Below are 19,555 nucleotides of genomic sequence, written 5' to 3' on the forward strand. Positions count from 1 at the left end.
ACAGAAACCCAAAATAACAGGGGCTAAAACAAGACACAAGTGCATTTTATTTCACATAAAGGAAGCACAGAGGCTGGCGTTCCCAGAGCGCATGAAATTCACGCTGGGGTCTCTTGTGACGGGAAATCCTTCTACCCCACTGCTCACGGCTTCCGTTCCCCGTCCTAAAGTGGCTGCTGGAGCTCCAGCCTTCACGTCTGGCTGCTCCCCAGCTTGCAAGGAGGCTTCAGCTCTCAGGCGCCACTCCAGCTAACACATCTTCATCTCTAACTTGCCTGCCCAGCTCCACTGGCTGCATCAGAGTCTGGGAAGTGTATCAATAGTCCAGATGACCACGCGCCCACCTAAGAGTCAGGCAGCCCCTCCTAGATCACACACTTTCCTCTAATAAATCAGTAAATGTATTTCCCTGAACTCTGAGGGCCACTCTAGCAGATTTGTGTGTGTGTGTGTGTGTCTTTTTTTTAGGGCTGCACATGTGAAAGTTGCATATGAAGTTCCCAGGCTAGGGGTCGAACCGGAGGCGTAGCCATCAGCCTACACCACAGCCACAGCAGTGCCAGATCCTGGCCACATCTTCGACCTGCACCACAGCTCATGGCAATCCAGGATCCTTAACCTGTTGCAGCGGCTGTCAGCAGCCCAAGGCCAGAGTGTATCAGCTCTGGTGGCAGCCCTATGGCCCGTGTACCAGCTCCAGCAGCTCTTTCACACAGTGAGAAACCAAGCGAGCACTCGGAGAGTTGGAGAACTCAGGTTTATTACGCCGGCGGGCTCAGAGGAGAGCCCCGAAGAGGGGTTTCGCAAGGCTTTTATGGGCTCGTTCTTCCGGGTCCGTGCTTGGAGGACCAGAGTGAGAACTGGCAAAGTAATAGATGCAGAAACGAGTTTGCAGAAGCAGATGTGGGGGGGGGGTGGTTGGGGCAGTTGGCTAGACTTTGCTTAGTCGTCATGGCCCGGGTCTCTCCTTTCCACCTTTTTATGGGGACATTTTCTCCTACAAACCCACTGACCGAGGCCAGGGGTCAAACCTGCATCTTCGTGGATACTAGTCAGGTTCATTACTGCTGCACCACAACAGAAACCCCTCTAGCATATTCTTTTCTCTGTCCATTTGGGTTTTGGTTTGTTTTTGGTTTTGTTTTTTTTTTTGGTTGCAGCACATAGCAGCTGGATGTGGGATTTCAGTTCCCAGACCAGGGATTGAATTTAGGCCGCAGTGGTGACAGGGCTGAATCCTCAGCACTAGGTCACCAGGGAACTCTCTCGAGCCGATTCTTGAGCTCAAAGAAGGGGTCAGGGGACCCCAGTGTTATTGCAGGTCGGTCAGAAGCACAGATGACAACCTGGAACTGGGGCCTGCCGGGGGGCCAGCCCGCGGGGCTGAGCGGTCACCCGAGGGGCGTGCGTGTATGAGTGTGAGCAGGGCTTCCTCCTAGACATGGGCTTCGACTAACAGCCTCTGTCACGGGTATTTCTTGCTTTCTTTTGCTTTCTGGGGATGAAAAGTGGAAGCCCCCCGAGGGGACATGGTGCCTGCTCCCTGGGGTGGAGGGGTGGGAAGGAGGGAGTGGGAGCAACCTCAGCCGTGACCCTGGGAGAGGCAGCCGCTCAGACCAGGTGGAAGGTGAGAGCAGAGAGAAGGGGTCCAAGATAGACGTGAGGTAGACAGAGGGCTGGACACAACTCGGGCCGGCCACCTGCTGCAGAGGGAGGCTGCGGGGTGAGGGTTGGGGGTGGCCACCACCCACGGGGAAGGTGGTGCAGGCCATGGGATGCAGGGACCTGGAGTCCGACAAGAGGCTCGGGCTGGGGCTTGGGGTCAGGGGTTGGCGCTCGGACCTGGGGGAGAGCGATGCCAGGACAGACCCCAGACAGTGACGCCCAAGAGGGAAGCCAGCGAAGCCTGGTAAACAAACAAAAACAGGAAAATGCGGTGAACGGGAGCCAGATGGGAGAGTGTTTCAGGAAGGCGTGGGATCCGAGGCCGGGCAGGAAAATTAGAGGGCGACAGGCAGGCCCTGGCCACGCCGTGGCCACGTGGGGGAGCGTGGGGCTGGCGGGCTGGCGGGGGCCACCCCTCACGAGCACAGCCGCCCGCCTGGCCCACATTGTCTTCAATTTCCCTAAACTGAGGACTGTGATTCCACCGGGGCCCCTGGAGGGCCTCCTGCCCTTCTTGTCCACCCCTTGTCTGCTTCCCTTTCCTTTAGAAACAGCCTATGAAATATGAATTTTAATGGCCACGTTCGATCATCAGAGCTGTTCCCTTTCAGCGAAATTCTAAAGTCTGAACAGAACTCCTTCTTGAGTGCAAGCGGGTCTGTCCTGAAGCCCCTCGCGGTCCAGGCGGGGCTGTCAAGGCCCCTGAGTAAATGCACAAGGGACAAAAGGCAGAGCCCAGTGTCCTCATGGATCCTAGTCAGGTTCATTACCACTGAGCCACGACAGGAAGGCCCCTGTGAATTTTGAAAATGTGGCCTTTGCTGAAAAAAAGACTCCTGGGAGTTCCCGTCGTGGCGCAGTGGTTAACGAATCTGACTAGGAACCACGAGGTTGCGGGTTCGCTCCCTGGCCTTGCTCAGTGGGTTAAGGATCCGGCGTTGCCGTGAGCTGTGGTGTATGTCACAGATGCAGCTCGGATCCTGCGTTGCTGTAGCTCTGGTATAGGCTGGCGGCTACAGCTCTGATTCGACCCCTAGCCCGGGAACCTCCATATGCCATGGGAGCGGCCCTAGAAAAGACAAAAAGCTAAAAAAAAACCAACAGACTCCTGAAGTCAGGGCTGCCTCTGTCCTAATGCCCGGGTCGCAGGTGTGTCTGTCCCCTCCGAGGCTCTGGCCACTCCCTTCAGTGTGTTAGGCAGTTGTGCAATTTCCTCATTCTGTGGGTTCCAGCCTGGCTTTTAGTCACACCCACAGGATTGCAGGAGGAAACGGGCCCCTGACTCTACCGATAAGCGTTCCGTTAACGTTGGCTCTGACCTTGGCCAAGTCCAGCACCATTAGCGGCACACACATTCAACCCTCCCTGATGCTGAAAGCAGGAATGGGCAGCCGCTGTGCTTGCTTAACGAGCCATAAAATGAGCAGGTGGGCGATGGCTTCTGGCCATCAAGCCCCTGGTTGGGTGACGGCCAGGACGTGGAGGGAGGGAGGCGTCTTGTCACCCACAACAGCCAGAGGCGCTGGCTTCTCTCAGCAGAATGGACTAAAGGGGAAATATCTATGCACACACCTCATTTTCCGTTTCTTAAACATTATCTGTAATTAGTTTCTCCATCATCATTTTGGGAGGACGTTAACATCGTCAATCTTCATTTCTCTCTCTCTCTCTTTTTTTTTTTTTTTTTGTCGTTTTAGGGCTGCACCCACAGCATATAGAGGTTCCCCGGCTCAGGGTCGAGTTGGAGCTCTAGCCACTAGCCTACACCACAGCCACAGCCACACCAGATCTGAGCGGCGTCTGCAACCTACACCACATCTCACAGCAGTGCTGGATCCTTAACCCACTGAGCGATGCCTGGCATGGAACCATGCTGGTCAGGTTCATTAACTGCTGAGCCACAACGGGAACTCCATCTTTTTTTTCTTCTTCTTAGGGCTTCACCTGCGGCATATGGAGGTTCCAGGGCTGGGGGTCGAATCAGAGTTGCAGCTGGGGCCTACGCCACAGCCACGGCAACCCTGGATCCGAGCTGCATCTGCGAGCTACGCTGCGGCTTGAGGAAACGCCGGATCCTTAACCCACTGAGTGAGGCCAGGGATCAAACCCGGTCCTCATGGAGACTATGATGGGTCCTTAACCTGCTTCCCACAGTGGGAACTCCCTTGCATTTTTCCTGGTTTCTTCAACTGAGTAATTTCCTGGAGGGTCACGAGGATAAAGGCTTTAAGAGTCTTGACTCTCAGAAAGGCTGTGTGGACGGTAGGGTGCACAGGACACAGCAGTGGCCGGTGGGGTGAGAGGAAGAGGCCACACCCCAAGCTCCGGGGTCAGGTGGGCCTCTCCCTTAGGGTGTGACATCTCAGTGTTAGCACCCTTGTGTAGCGCCTCCCCGAGCATGCGGCAAGGGCCCAGGGGTGGGTTCTGAGGGGCAAGTGTGGGGACAGATGGCTCTTCCTCAGCGATCAGGTGGTCACCCCTCTGACCCCGCTCTCTCCCTCCCTCTGGAAAGGCCGCTGCCGTGAGGGAGGAGGAGGCAGAGGCCTGGGACATGGGCTGGGGGCACCCGCAGCACCCCTCCCCCACCCCAGGACAGGCCTCGAGGCTGAGGACACAGCCAGGCCATCGGATCCCCTGACCACAGAGAACAGGCAAAGCCGCATGCCGCTGAACTGTGATGCTGGCCATTGGATGAGTGGAGCCTGCTCTTGGACCCTCTGCGGCTCAGCACCCTGTCCTATCGGATGTCCCACAGCCGCCCTCCCGACCAGAGTCCGCCTGCCCTGCAGCTGCCTGGTGCCCACAGGCCGTGTGGACCCAGGGCCGTGGGCACACCACTTCCCCAGGCCCTGCTTTAGGGAGCAGCCTCTGTCCCGCGAGAGGGTCGTGGGCTCTTTGGGAAAATGACCCTGGGGCTCCCACTCACCCCAAGAGAAGACATGTCCCTGCTGGTCCCCTGGCCACGAGTGGGAGCCCTGGGCCACCGTCCAGGAGACCCTGTCCCTCTTCCTCTGATTCTGGACACAGCCACGCTCCAGGGCTGACGGGCGCCTGGCTCCCTGTGGGCACTGTGGGAATGTTTGTTCAGGTAAGAAGGCGAGAGTGGGCCCGAGGGCTCGTCAAGGGCTCTGGGTGCAGGGCAAGGCCCCATCAGCCCCAGAGGGTCCTCTCCACGGACCCCTGGCCTGGCCAGCGCGGCTGAGAGGGGGTGGGTCGGCGCCATCGGAGGGCTGGCGGGAGGACAGAGCAGATGGCCGTCCTGCTGCTGCTCCTCCTCTGTTCTCTTGCAGGGCCGCCCGTCTGGCTCCCGGCCTGGAGCCAGATGCTGCGTTCTAGATGGGGATGGGAAGGGAGAGGTGGAGTGGGCCCCGGTCAGGGGAGGGCAACCCTTCCGGACGCACAGGGCCCAGCAGACTCGGACCCGCTCAGGGGATTCTAACGTCAGGTGAGGCAGGCCTGCTGCCCCAGCTTTGCTCACCTCCACGCGGCTGCTCCCGGATGGGGGCCGACCCCCAGCCCACTGGGAGGGGGGCAGTGGCCTCGGGACCCTCTCGAGAATCCCTGCTCCGCTGGGCACATGCGCACACATACCAACCCGAATGCATGCACACACAACACACACCAACACCATCACACATGTGTGCACACATCCACACACAGGACTCATGTTCACGCGTGCTCTCAACCACGTGTGTGCACATGCTTTTGTTCTTTGTCCCTTGGCTGCCTCCCAGGAGGGCAAGTCCTCGTTGTCTTTGATGGGACTGAGGGTCCAGCAGGCGAGCTCGCAGGCATTGCCTGGGAAGACCCTGTTTTCAGAGCAGAGAGGTCACAGCCCCGTGGGTGGGCAGTCCTGCTCCCGCTGCCCCCCCACCATCAGGGCCGCAGACTGGGCCCTCTGGCCACCTGGGCCTGTGTTTCAGAGGGGCCAGGACCCGTGGCTGACCCTGGCCTGTGCCTGCCCAGTGGGGCCTCAGTTTACCCACCTGAGCAGCAAGCGGGGGGGCCACCAGCCATGCAGGAGACAACTTGATGCCACATTGCCCAGATCCTGGCCAGTTTTTCCCACATCCCCGCAGTTTTCCAACAAAGGGGAGCAGGTTCGTGTTAGAAATGTTCTCACCTCTTGCTATTTTTGCAAGAGGCCTGAGCACAATCGTTAAAAATAGAAATAATGAGGGAAGGCAGAAGCTCTGACCTTGAGTCCTGAGGCCAGGACAGGGTTCCCAGCGCCCTCTCCGGCTCCAGATGATAAATGATCATTGTGCCGTGTTTGCCCTTCGCTAATGTATCCTTGGCCTAGAGAGAAAGAGAAAGTTCCTGCTTTTTTTGGCGGGGGGAGTGGAGCTAGAACAGTGCTTCAGGCCTCACTGCTGTGTCTGGCCTTTGGGGGCTTCTCTGCATGGAAGTGCCTAGGGGACCCCATCCCAGGGGCTCTCGGGGCCTTGCACCTCCCGTACTGGCCAGAAGCCAGTGTCCTGCCCAGACTTCTGGGGCTGTGCCAAGAACGAGCCCCACCTCTCTGGCTCCTGAGCAGCCCCTGTCCCCCTGCAAAAGGACTGAGAAACAGGGGACCCTCCAGCTGTGTGTGGGAGGCCGTGTCAGCCGGACACCTGGGCATGGACATCAGACCTGCTGTCCTCCCTGTGTCCATTAGACACAAGGTCTGTTAGCAGTGGGCGGCCCACTGACCTTCCCTCTGAATCAGGAGGACCTCTGGGGGGACCCGGGACCCAGGCCTGGGACGGCCTTCCGGTGCCCACGGCACATGGGTGTGCGCCTGGCCCCAGCCAGGCCCTGGGAGTCTGAGGTTCACGCCCAGCTCTGCACGCAGCCCCCAGAGCGAGCAGGCTGACCCAGAAAACCAACGCTTCTCACACTCGCTTGGAGCCTGGGCGGCTGCTGGCCACCCTCGGCCGGTGACCACCCCCTCGGCCTTGGGTGTTGCTGGAAGGCTCCTGGGTCCTTCGGGTGGAAGGTGTTGCTGGAGGGAGGGCAGGGCGGGCCTTCTGCCCAGAATTCTGGGGAGAAATCCAGAATTCTGGGACCCTCTGGGGAGGCCACACCATCTGCAGGCAACGCGGGCCTTGAGAGCCTGCGGGAGACACCCAGTCACGGGGGCTCCCCCGTCCTTCCTGCAAAGGGAAGGATGTGGGTCGGGCAGAGGGTCCCAGGACCGCAGGGTGGGATTGCCAGAAGGTCACTGCTGCCTGGCGTTGTGTGGAAACCAATGTTTGTCCAGCCCTGGGCTCCTGCTTCTCCATTTCTCATTAACCCTATTTTTAGTCCAAAGTGCTGAGGCCCCTGAAAACATGGTTAGGCGTGTCACACCTGCCTTCTGTGAGGAGAGGCCAGGCCGAGAGTGAGATGGGGGGCACAGACTGTGACAAAGCCTGGTCCCCAGGGAGGCACCCTGGGTCCCCTCCCTTCTTGGTTCCCTAAAGCCGGGGGTCGGGGGCTTTCTGAAGAGAACTTAAGGCCCCCACAGCATCTCCAGGGGCACCTCCCTGGCTCCTCTGAGCAAATAAAGACCATTAGTGGGTCAGATGCGAGGGGCAGTGGCCTGGAATGGCTCTACCCAGAGGGCAGATACCTGGCCATGGGGTGGGGAGGGTGGGCTGGAGGCTCGGGTCCCTGCTGTGCTGGCGAGACCAGGGCGCAGAGTGGGCTGGCGTGACTCCCGGGTCTCCTCCCACCCGGGAGCAGAAGACCTGGGCTTGGCTGGTTGGGAGGCTTTCGGGAAGGGTCTGGACGCGTCCGGCTCAGCCCTCTGCCCTTGGCTTTGGATGTTCTTCGTCCTGGGCCCCGCCCTGCCTCGCCCGCCCGGCTGAGGCTTCTGAGCCTTTTTCCGCCTCCTCATCCTGACTGCTGGAGCTGGCCCCGCTCTGGCGGCTCTGAGTTTTCCTTCAGACTGTGGAGAGAGTGACGCCGAAGCTTCAAGGGAGAGTGAAGCCATTGCCTCTCCGAGCCAAAGGCAGTCATTTCCCTAGACCGAAACCAGTCCTTCTTCCAAATTCTGCCGTGTGTGTGTGTGTGTGTGTGTGTGTGTGTGTGTGTGTGTGTGTGGCGGCGGGGGTGGGGGCAGCTAGGGCGGGTCTGAGCCGCAGTCACTGGAGCCACCCCCCCACCCTGAGAAAGGCGCCTGGGAACCAGGCATCTGATGGGAGCAAGCTGAGGACAGGGGGCCTTGCCCTTTACCCCGGGACAAGGGCCTGGGCAGGAGGGCCTCAGACGAGTAAGAACTGCTTCCGCTTGTCTCTGACACCGAGCATGGGGTTTGGCCAGGCGGTCCGTGCAGGTGGCTGCAGAGCACCGTGGGGAGGAGGCAGGTCAGGGGCTTCCGTGGGGCCCGAGTGGACGCCATCCCTGTAAGACTGGCCTGGGCCTGGCTGTGCCCGGGTGTGTGTCGGGGGGCACGGGCGCTGTCCTTGCCACCGCCACTCAGCCGGGAGGGAAACTGAAGAGAGGGACACGCTTGGCCGGGCGTCATCCAGGGGCCCGGCTCAAGGCCTGAGCGGCCGGCTCTGGCCACGTGCAGCCACGCGGTGCCCCGTCCCAGGGCAGCGCACAGCGCTGTCACCATAGCAATGATGCAGAGGTGTGATAAAAGCCATCTGCCACTCGTAAAACATGATGTCGCGTTTCTGCAAGGCCAGAAGCCAGCCTGGGGCTCAGCCAAGAAGCGGCCTATAAAATCCTGAATAATGACCTCAAAGCATACTTTCCGACGTAAAGAACATTCTGGGCAGCTGCTTCCAGCTTCTTTATGTGTGACCTGACTTTTACCACGTTCCCTGCCTGACACTCTCCCCTCAAGCCCTCGCCCTGGGAGCAGTCTTAGAAGCACAGGCCCCTGTCCCTCTGGGTGGCAAGTAGCAGAGCTGAGCTCGTGTGCCCTTTGCCCCTAGACGCCTGGGCAGGCAGGGGCCAGAAGTGCCATCTGCCTTGTGATCTCCAGGTTTCAGGAAGAGGAGCTAAGCTCTGTCCTACACTGTTTCTGCAGTAACGTTGAAACAGCAGGTTTTGTCTGGGTCAGGGGTGAGACCCTAACTCAGGGGGTCCCCCCTGGCAGGGGCTGTGGGAGTCCCCCCTGGTCATGTCCCCCTGGGCAGAGCCTGGGTCTTGACCCCTCCCACCCTGCCCCCGACACCAGAGAAGGTGTGGAGTCTTCACAGGTTGGCAGAGAAGAAAATGGAGATCTCAACAAGGCCTCATTGCTGGAAGCCATCACCCTGGCAACGGGAAGTTGGATGGTGCAATCGGGGTGGACCTGAAGGGGGGGGGCTCAGTGAGCCCCCACAGCAGGTTGCTCCCCCAGGGAGAACCAGACATCCCACCTTGTGGCAGGACAGCATGAGGCTTTTGCTACAGACACAGACATTTGGCTCTGAATAAGAATTTTTGCTATAATTGGTGTTTCCGTGGTGGCTCAGCGGTTAACAAATCCGACTAGGAACCGTGAGGTTGTGGATTCGATCCCTGGCCTTGCTCAGTGGGTTAGGATCCGGCATTGCCATGAGCTGTGGTGTAGGTCGCAGACGAGGCTCAGATCTCGGGCTGCTGTAGCTCTGGCGTAGGCTGGCGGCTACAGCTCCAATTAGATGGGAACCTCCATATGCTGCGGGAGGGGCCCTAGAAAAGGTAGAAAGACCAAAAAAAAAAAAAAAAAAAGAATTTTTGCTGTAATCTATTCTCCCTTCAATCTTGCATTTCCCTTTAAATATCAAATCTCATTTGTCTGATATCTGCAATTTCATCTCTAATCATTAACACCGGGTCCTTAACCCCCTGAGCGAGGCCAGGGATCGAACCCACAACCTCGTGGTTCCCAGTCGGATTCATTTCTGCTCCACCGCGACGACGGGAGCTCCTGGTGAACAGCTTTTAATTTTACAAAATGCCTCCTGTAAAATGACTCGCCTCCACCCAGGAAAAGACAGAATGGTCTTACTGGGAGCTAAACCTCCTCAGGACGGCTTGGCGACTTTGGCTTTTGACATTTACGGGAGCAGTGGATACCTGTTAATGCGCCTCAATCATTAAAAGGAAAGAGACAACTAAGCAAATAGTAGTGTCTTTGTTACTGCGTCCTCCCTGGGGCCACGCCTCTGGAGGCTTCAGGTGGTCACAGAGCAGCACCCAGATGCTCTCGCAAGCCTCCAGTTTGGATCTGAAGGTGTCTCTGTTGGGACATCCGTGTGTTCACAGGACAGAGCGAGCTTCTGTGCTGGCGGAGAACCGCAGCTGGACGGAGCCAGCAAACAGCACCCAGCCAGCACCCGGACCCACAAGGCTGCACGAGAGCTTCTGGGACGCCCTCGCTGAGTCCATGTCCGCCACCCAGTGTCCACGGGACGCTCTGCCCAGTGCCTGTCGCCTCCGCCTCCTCCTCCAGCTCGAGGCCACACCACATCCTTAACCCACTGAGTGAGGCCAGGGATCGAACCTGTGTCCTCATGGGTACTAGTCAGATTTGTTACCACTGAGCCACAGCAGAAACTCCCAGTCTTACGGGTTTTAATAGGTGTTATTCTCATTTGTGTTCATCTTTAAATAAGCCTATTTCCCTTTTGGTTTCCTTCATAACCCCCAAATTATATATAGCAGTGTTTTTATTTGTGGTATTAATTTCCAGGCAGAAATACTTTTTTTTTTTTTTTGCTTTTTAGGGCTGCACTCGCAGCTCATGGAAGTTCCCAGGCTAGGGGTCATACAGCTACTGGCCTATACCACAGCCACAGCCACCCAGATCCGAGCCATGTCTGTGACCTACATCACAGCTCACGGCAACGCCAGATCCTTAACCCACTGCGCAAGGCCAGGGATCGAACCTGTGTCCTCACGGATGCTGGTCAGGTTCATTTCTGCTGAGCCACCACGGTAACTCCTTCCTAATTTCCTGACAATTTTCCTTACGGTCAGTAGATGGTCAGGGTTTTTTTGCTATTCCACATAATAACAGAAAATAATATAAATTATGTATTTGAGCAAGACACAGCAAAGTTTTTGATTGTTTGATTTGCTCATTTTTTGGCTTCTTGATCGGTCTTTTTGCCATTTCTTGGGCCGCTGTCTGGGCATATGGAGGTTCTCAGGCTAGGGGTCGAATCAGAGCTGTAGCTGCCGGCCTGCACCACAGCCACAGCAACGCGGGATCCAAGCCGCATCTGCGACCTACACCCCAGCTCACAGCCACGCCGGATCCTTAACCCACGGAGCAAGGCCATGGATCGAACCCGCAACCTCGTGGTTCCTAGTCAGATTCGTTAACCACTGCGCCACGACGGGAACTCCAATCGGTCGTTTTTAATTAGAACAAAAGGGCTTTATTTCCCAAAATCCCTCAGTCTATGGCTGGGAGGCTCGAGCGTGCACAGGCCAGAGGTCCAGCTAGGAGGTGCTCGATGGGCTGGGGCCAAGTTCGTCCACAGGACACTCTCTGCACTGCGGCTGTCCCTCAGAGTCCCTGTGGCCTTCCTGGCCCTTCTCCTGTGGCGGTGTCTCTCCCACTAGTGGTCAGTTAAATTCCTCCAGCCCAGGCCCACTGCCCCATCAGCCCCAAATCCCAGGCAGGCAGGAAGGATAGGAATGACCACATTCTCTAGTTGCCCCGAAGAGGGGGTAAAACCGCACACCCCGTGGTGCCTGGGCACGCGTGTAGGTGCCCAGTGAAGCCCCAGCCCCCCTCCCTGCTGCCCAGAGACAAGCCCTCCCCCGCCAGCCAAGCTGCCCCCACCCCCAGCTCCCAGAATAGTCTGTGGCCAGGGCTGGCCTGTGGTAAACAGCCCAGGAGCCTTCCTGGTGGGTCTCTGATGAGTAATTCTTAGGAAAACACAGCAAGGGTGTGGGGGTGTGGGCGCTGGAACCTGAGCTGGTGGGCAGGTCCCTCTGGGCCCCCTTCGTCCGCACCAGGCTGGACCCAGCTGGCCAGGCCGTGGAGGGGCAGCAGTAGGGGAGGCGGGCTGGGTGTCCCAGAAGGAGGATGCCTGCTGGCTTCAGGCTCCTCCCCCTCTCCACCCCGGAAAGGAAGGGGTCCTGGGCCCTCCTGGAATGTCCCAGTCATCAGGGCAGCTGACGCCCCACCCCGCGGCTCCTGGGGCACTGCCGCCCTCTGACCCCATCACGCACACCCGTCCCCGGCCCTATCACCACCCAAGCCTCTTCCCCAGCCTGTCCCAGTCGTTGTCTGGGCGCCACCTCACAGGTGACAGTGGATTAAACTCCAGTGTTGATCTCACACCCCTCACGCGACATCTGCAAGCGTGCTCACCTCCCTTCCGCACACAGGCAGCCGCGTCTCTGCTCTCTCTTCTCCAGTCACCACCAGCTGCCCGTATGGCTTGAAAAGACTAACTGGTGGCTCCTCCCCCCCACCAATCCTGGGCCAGACCAGCTGGGGGTTCCACACCCCCCCCGGGGGGGAGGTTCCCACGAGAAGCTCACCTCCCCTGAGGACACCGCTCTCACCAGGACTCAAGGAGCACCAGTGGGTGGGCCCCCCCAAGACTTCTCAGTGGGCGCCCCCCATCCCCACAGACGTCCCAGGGGGTGGGGGGCCCAGGCAGATTTCTCAGCAGCCCCAAACGGGTCAGGGGCTGGTGGCATCTCCCCTGGTCTGTCTCCAGGGACCTCACCCCTCTCTGCCTGGGATGCTCCTCCTTTCAGTGCACCGGGACACCCCTCCCGTCCCCCCACCCGTGTTTTCTGGCCCAGTCCCAGCAGCGAGAGGCACCCACCTCTGCAGCCCAAACACCCCCCCCCTTTTTTTTGGTCTTTTTGCCTTTTCTAGGGCCGCTCCGGCGGCATATGGAGGTTCTCAGGCTAGGGGTCCAATTGGAGCTGTAGCCATCGGCCTATACCAGAGCCACAGCAACAAGGGATCCGAGCCATGTCTTCGACCTACACCACAGCTCGAGGAAATGCCTGATCCTTAACCCACTGAACGAGGCCAGAGATCGAACCCGCCACCTCACGGTTCCTAGTCAGATTCGTTAACCACTGCAACACGATGGGAACTCCCCTCCTCCCATTCTTGCAGGGCAACCGCTGAGGCTCAAGTGGGGCCTTGGGAGGGTTTCATCTGGGAAGTGGAGGGGTGGGGCGTTGCGATGGAGACAGTGGCTCCCCCCAACCCTGAATCCTCAGCAAACCCATGGCTCAGCATCAGGGCGCCCCAGTCAGTCCTAGCCTGCCCCGGGCACCCCTGACTCTTGCTCCCGTTCCCACAAAGCTCCTCAGAAAGTTGTTTCCCTTTGTCTCCAGCTCTGCTCCGAGCAGGACTCCTCTGCCGTTTTCACCGCCACTGCTCAGGTCAGTGCAGGTAAGACCACCCGTGACCTCCGTGTGGCCACATCTGGGGCCAGCGGTCAGCCTCCCATTCCCCCTTGGGCAGCCTCGGACAGCGGGCTAGTGCCCCTCTGCAGTACCTTTATTTTTCTATGAAATTCCTGACCTAGTTTGCATTGGCTCATTGGAGCTCCAGCCTTTGGGAGGAAAAAGCCCCCAGAACTACCCCTGTCTCCAGTGAGGCTGCCTTTAACCTCCTGGGGCCCTTCCTGGAGCAGCCCGGGATAGTGGCTTGTGGTCTCTTCTTTGACACAAGCCCTGCACCCGCCCAGGACGTGCGTGTGGACGAGGCACTGAGCTTAGCAGAGCACGTGAGTTTTAGGGGAGACAGACCATCCATGAGGACAGAAGACGGTATGGCATCTTCACGGGACAACGGGTGCCCCTGGGAAGAGACTGGAGTGTCGTCGGGGCAGTGAGGAAGAGGGTGAGGGCTGAATGCGACGAGGCTGGTGAGACAGGCTTTCCCAAGGCGGTAGCTGAGATAAAGCAGGGACTGTACACCTGGGCCATCCAGTATAGACAGAGTCCAGATAATACGTTTCCACGAGAATTGGAGGGGGGGTGAGCCTAAAGGCACAGGGAGCCCCAGGGAGACCCCACCCCTGATGTCCATGGTTCACCCGAACACTGACCATGGGAACCTGGGCAGTGGGGTGGAGACTGGCGCCTACAGAGCCCCAAGGCCAAGGAAGACACTGTGGGGACCACAGACCTAGGCTCTTTCCCGCCTTGCCCTCCCCCGCACAGGGCGTGTTTTTCAAGCTCCATCTCAGTCTGGACGTCAATCTCCTTAGCTTCTCACGAACCCTGTCCAAAGTTATCTCTTTCTGCGCATAAATGGTGCTGTCAGTGTGAGAGGGAGGGAGGAGCTACGTCTCCAGGGGGTGAAACTGACCCCAAATGCTCCATCTCCAGGCAAAGCCACCTTCACCCTCTGGTCCCCACCCTCACCCCCCAACACAGCCTCCAGGTCCAGCACCGGTAGGGTCCAGCCCTTCCCTTACTTCAAATGGCCTCAGAAACATCCGTCCCTGGCTAGCGGGGCTGGGACTCCCCTCCCTCTCTCCAAGGATCTAATAGGCGCCTACTGAATATCGGACTCTGAGAGTCAAAGGTCTTGGGGAAAACCGACCTTGCATTCACACCAGGGAAATGCGCAGTCCTGAGAGGGCAGAACAGAGAGCCGATGGAAGAGTAGAGGTCCCCCCCGGGGGCCCCCCAGTCCTGCCAGACAGGCTTCGTCCTCTGCTTTGGAAACCTGCAGCCTCTGGAGGGCAGAGGGGAGGGAGTCTGCCACCGGGCGGTGGGTGTTTTGGGGAGGTATTCCTTGGGCAGGTTCCCTTACCTTTAGGCTAAAAGTCGCATTAACGGTCCCTAGCATTCCTGGGAGCTGGGCCTCCAGAAGCTGTGTGGGCCCAGAAGTACCTTGCCTCTGGGTGCGGGTGGCCGATTTGGAGCCTCTGGTGAGGCCAAAGGACACACACACACACACAGACACACACACACACACACACACTGTCCGGCCCAAAGTGAGGGAGGCGCCGCCTGCCAACACCCAGGGCACCTCTCGATGCCAAGCAAATTCTAGCTCGCGGCGCCGGCGCTGCCAGAGTTAAGGCGCAGGCGTGGTCCCCTTGAGGTGGGGTGGGGCCCCAGCGTGCAAAAGCCTCGCCGTGGCTCTGGCGTCCCCTCCAGGTTTGGGTCCAGCACCCGGCTCCTGTCGTTGTCTGCAGCGGCGGCGGACCCCACGCCCCCTCCTCCTCCCCCTCGCAGGCTGCCGGGAGCGCGGGGACGCGGCCGAGGCGGGGGCGGGGGGCATAAGGTCGCCGCCCGGCGGGGAACTCAGCCGGCGGCGCAGACGCCCAGCTGCTCCGGGGAGGGACTTGGCCTGGGTTCTGGTCCTCGGCTCATCGGGGAGGAGCCGAGAGGCTGCTGCTGGTACGGCCGGCCCCGCGCGGGCGGAGGTCCTGGGCGCGGCGGCGGCGGCCTGGCCCGGGGCCGGGGGCAGTGGGGGCGCATCTCGGTAGAGCCCGCAGCGCCGCAGCCCTCCTCTCCGGCTGCAGGAGCCTGGTGCGCGGGATCCGCGCCCTCCGCCTTCCTCGTCTTTTCTCGGCGAACCGCGGGAAGAAGGCGCCCTCTCCTTAGCGGGCCCGGAGCTGCAGAGGCATCGCGGGGCTTGGCTGAGGGGAGGAGAAAAGAGAGGGAGCGGAGTAGGCCCGGGCTCGCGGGGTTGCGGCTCCGCCAATCTGCGGGCGCTGACGCTGGGGGCGGCTCCGCGGCGCTCGGATATCTGGCAGACCCGGGCGCGGGGAGGCTAGAGGTTCGGCTGTGCGGGCACTGCGCTCCGGGGACGGCCGCTGCACCTGCCCGAAGACTTGGCCGTCTGCTCCCAGCGCCCCCCACCCCGGCCCCCGCCGCCCGCCGCCGCTCTCGCCCCCTCCTCCGTCCCAGCGGCCCTGCGCCCTCGTTCCCCTCCAGATCCCCGCCTCCTGGCCGCCGCGTGAGAGAGCCGAGCCTGCCGAAGGAGCCGCCCCTTCTCCGCCCGGCCGGCCGGGCCCGCGGAGCAGCAAAGGAGACTGCCCTCAGTCTCGGATCCGATTGCGCCGCGCCGCGCCGCGCGGTCGCCGCCACCCCACCGCCAGGCGGCCGGGCTCTGGCAGGGATGGGCCGCGGCGTCCGGCCCCTGCGCGCCTGATGAGCGCAGCCCCGGTCCGGGAGACCCGAGCGTGCGCGGGGCCTGACCTGGCTGCGCCCCCAACTCCGCGGACGAGGGCCGCTGGGCTCGGCCCGCTGAGGGCGCGGCTGCTCCGGAGAGGCGGGAAGGAACGGTCCCGAGATGGCCCGGCGAGCAGGCGCTTTGGCAGTGGGTGCCCTACGCGTGGTACAGGCACCGGCACATTCCCGGGTCTGGTAACTGGTCGACGCCAGATGGACCTTGACCCGCGCCGGGGCACCGCGTTCCTGCCAAGCCAAGACTAGAGGGGCACGGTTGGAGAGCGCTGGGGGGAGGTGCCCAGAGTGTCAGGCCACGCTCGCCAGCGGGGCCATGAAGATGATCCTGGTGCGCAGGTTCCGTGTGCTCATTCTGATGGCATTCCTGGTGGCTTGCGCGCTGCACATCGTGCTGGACCTGCTGCCCAAGCTAGAGCGGCGCTCCGCGCGGCCCTCGGGGGAACCCGGCTGTTCGTGCGCGCAGCCTGCGGCCGAAGCGGCGGCTCCCGGCTGGGCCAAGGCGCGCGGCCGCCCCGCGGAGCCCCCGGCCGCAGCCTCTGCCGCTGCCGACGCGGGATGGCCCAACAAGCACACGCTGCGTATCCTGCAGGACTTCAGCTCTGACCCTTCCTCCAACCTCACGTCCCACTCGCTTGAGAAACTGCCACCCGCAGCGGAACAGGCGGAGGGCGCCGTGCCGGGGCAGGATCCTGGCGCCCCGCGACCCCGCCACCCAGCTCACCGGCCCTTGCTCCGAGATCCCGGCCCGCGTCCGCCGGCGCCACCCCCCGGGCCGAGTGGGGACGGCTCCCTCTTGGCCAGGCTGTTCCAACACCCATTGTACCAGGTCCCCATTCCGCCCCTAACGGAGGACGATGTCCTCTTCAACGTGAACAGCGACATCAGGTTCAACCCCAAGGCGGCAGCAGCGGAGAACCCGGACTGGTGAGTGGGGCGGCAGGCTGCTGAGGTGGGTGTTGGCAGGCGGGTCCCCTAAGGCAGCCATGTGCCCTTTGAGAATAAAGAGCCGGCAGTTCCTGTCGTGGCTTGGGGGAAACCAATCTGATTAGCATCCATGAGGGTGCAGGTTCGATTCCTGGCCTTGCTCAGTGGGTTAAGGATCCCACGTTGCCGTGAGCTGTGGTGTAGGCCAGTGGCTGCAACCCCAATTGGGCCCCTAGCCTGGGAACCTCCAAATGCTGAAAGTGCAGCCCTAAAAAAAAAAAGAAAAAAAAAAGTTTAAAAAAAGAGCGAGAATGAAGATCCGCCCCAGCGCCCCTTCCCAGAAAGTGCCTGTGCAGATCCGGGGCACTGTGTGAAGCAGCTCGGGGACAGGAAACCCACCGCCCCCCCCCGCCCCGCCTCCGGGCATGGTCCCTGTGGCAGAGGCCCCAGAAGGGAGCTTTGTGGGGCCGGCAGCCAGCTCTGGGCACTGCCTTTGTCTCCAGAATGACTGCTTCCCTGAGAAGGGAGGCCCGTGGCCTGGAAGGCAGGCTGGGCCGGCAGGAGCCGGGCAGAGTTGGTTCTGCATTTACCGGAAAGCAGTGCTGGCCTGCAGGGCCCTGGCCACTGGCTCACAAAAGGACTCAGGCCGTGAATGAAGGCGCTTTCTTGGGAAGCGGCCGGCTGCCGGGGCTTCCAGCAGCTTGGCGACACCGCCCTGGTGGACACGTCAGGCAGGTCTCCAGAGGCCTCAGGAGCCGGGGAGACCCGTCGCTGGGAACAAAATTAGTAGAGGACTGTGCTGGTCCCAGGGAGGGCTAACCAGGGGGGTTCTCAGGGCATGGACAGTGCTGGCTGCAAGGGGGGACAGCTCCCTAGAAGGCCAGTGGCATCTGTCAGAGCATCTCTTTAAACGGTCCTGGTGTGAACCCCTCCCCCAAGGCCCTCCTCAGCCACACAGATCAAAAGAAGCAGATGCTGCAACCGAGGCTGGTGACATATTAACCAGCAGCAGGGCCAGAATAAATAGGTACCTGCGAAAGGTTACCCAAGCAACGGAGGGGGAAGGCCAGGTTTCCAAAACATCTCAGAAAATCCTTTCTCCCTTGCAGTTGGACCAGAACCAGTGTTTTCTGTCTAAACACACCAAGGCGTTTCGGTGGCCTCTGAGCTTTGTCTGCTGGCCAGGTTCATGGAAATGCTCAAAAACTTGAGCGGTAGAGAAGAGATGGAGTCCAGAGCCCGCGGGCAGTGAGGGGGCCCTTGGGCGGCTTCTAGTAACCGGTCCTGTCCATTATGGGGCAGAACTTGGGGCTGAAAAGGCTGCACTTGCCGGCGAATTAGAGCTGAGACAAGTTCCACTTTTCTCTCCCGTCCAGCTGCAAACAGGGTCTGTCCTCCCCCACGTGGCCATTGGCTCCAGAGACAAGGACGGGCCCCCTGGGCAGCAGGTCCTCAATGTGGGCCTTGGCTGGAGTGAGTGCCCCTGCCCTCTCTCCCCGCCCAAGGCTGCTTCGTGAAAATCATACTTTGCCTCCTGCATCATCACTGCCTCTGGTTGTTGGAACTGGAGCAGAGCACCCAGGGAATGTTTTCCTGGGCTCACGTGCCCCCTGGAAGCCGGCAGCCCCTTGGCACCCCAGGCTGACCGCCAGCATGCTTGTCGGGCTGGTTCAGTGACCCCTGGACAGACGCGGCGGGGCCTAAAGCTGACGGCCTGGGTTTGGTCTGCTTTAGTTATAGCTGTCTGTGGCGTCTCCCCAGGGTAAGTGAGAATTACGGGCCTTCAGGTATGTTATTAGTTGGTAGAACAACAGCCACAGGAAAAGTGTGGACGTCGCAGAGTCCTGTTGGAGCAGAGGCATGTCCGCATAAATCCGCATTTGGTTGGCTCCAAAGCAGAAAACCTTGGCATGGCTCCCCTGGGCATCTCGTTGAGACCTGCTGCTCTGTGCTTTCCCTGTTGACCTGGGTCGCCTTGTTTCTGCAGGCCACACGAAGGTCCTGAGGACGACTTCCTGCCCACGGGGGAGGCGGCTGCGGACTCCTATCCCAACTGGCTCAAATTCCACATCGGTATCAACCGGTACGAGTTGTACTCGAGACACAACCCAGCGGTGGAGGCCCTGCTGCGTGACCTCGGCGCCCAGAAGATCACCAGTGTCGGTAGGTGCCCTGGTTGCCCGGCTGGAGTGCCTTGCTGGACCATCTCCTCCTGGGCTATTTATTCCGGCGGCCTTCCTGGTGGCGGCGCCTACGGGCTTTCAGTGGTGTCAGCCGTCGGGGGAGGGTGAGATGCCACCCAGCCCGTCCTGTGGTTCTGGTGGGGGCGGGGGCAGGGGACAGGGGCCGCGTCCCCTCTGCAGATGAAGATCCCCCCTGTGGGCTGCGGGCCCCCCGAAGCACAGTGGGGAGACGCTGTGGAGCGTGCAGAGGCTCCTGGTGGTTTGGGCAGCACTGCCTCGGAGCTCATCAGCGGCTCCTGGGATTTCATGTGGACAGCGAGTGACCAGGGCTCGACTCTGTCCAGGGCTGGGCCCCACAGGCTGAGGAGTGTGCAGGTGAGCTGTCCAAGCATCTGGGGATCTGCTGAATCCGACACAATAGGGCATCGGTTCCTGATTTCAGGAGAATGTGTCGGCAGCGGTTTCTGAGCGTGGAAGTTTGGAGCCATTGTTCTTGGGCCCGTAGGTGGTTGTTTGTGAAGGTCCCGGTTAGACACCAGTGGCTCCAGGGGCAGTAGGGGACGGGCAGAGGCCCTGGGTGGAAGGAGGCCCCAGGAGCACGCGAGCTGGCAGCAGGCGGTTCCAGGTGCTGTCTTCCTGGCACCTGGGTTTCCCAGAGGCTATGTTGGGCGTCTCCGCCTGGTGCTGAGCTGTTTGCTGGC

The 19,555-nt window shown here is 60.5% G+C and overlaps 2 protein-coding genes across 2 annotated transcripts in view; one reads left to right on the forward strand and one right to left on the reverse strand.

The window, feature by feature from the left end:
• The window catches only part of LOC106507337 (translation initiation factor IF-2-like), a 33,902-nt gene extending 17,840 nt beyond the window's left edge, over positions 1–16,062 (reverse strand). Inside the window, exons 1-3 of the mRNA XM_021087962.1 lie at positions 16,045–16,062; positions 14,360–15,975; positions 5,652–5,964 (exon numbers count right to left, since the gene is read on the reverse strand). Of these exons, the coding sequence (XP_020943621.1) occupies positions 14,857–15,975; positions 16,045–16,062 (1,137 nt within the window). The 3' untranslated portion in view covers positions 5,652–5,964; positions 14,360–14,856. The remainder of the gene's footprint in view (positions 1–5,651; positions 5,965–14,359; positions 15,976–16,044) is intronic.
• The window catches only part of FAM20C (FAM20C, golgi associated secretory pathway kinase), a 41,356-nt gene continuing 32,780 nt past the window's right edge, over positions 10,980–19,555 (forward strand). The window contains exons 1-2 of the mRNA XM_021085922.1: positions 10,980–16,671; positions 18,659–18,834. Coding sequence (XP_020941581.1) covers positions 16,061–16,671; positions 18,659–18,834 — 787 coding nt within the window. The 5' untranslated portion in view covers positions 10,980–16,060. The remainder of the gene's footprint in view (positions 16,672–18,658; positions 18,835–19,555) is intronic.

Source organism: Sus scrofa, chromosome 3 (assembly GCF_000003025.6).
Source record: "Sus scrofa isolate TJ Tabasco breed Duroc chromosome 3, Sscrofa11.1, whole genome shotgun sequence".
NCBI lineage: Eukaryota > Metazoa > Chordata > Mammalia > Artiodactyla > Suidae > Sus > Sus scrofa.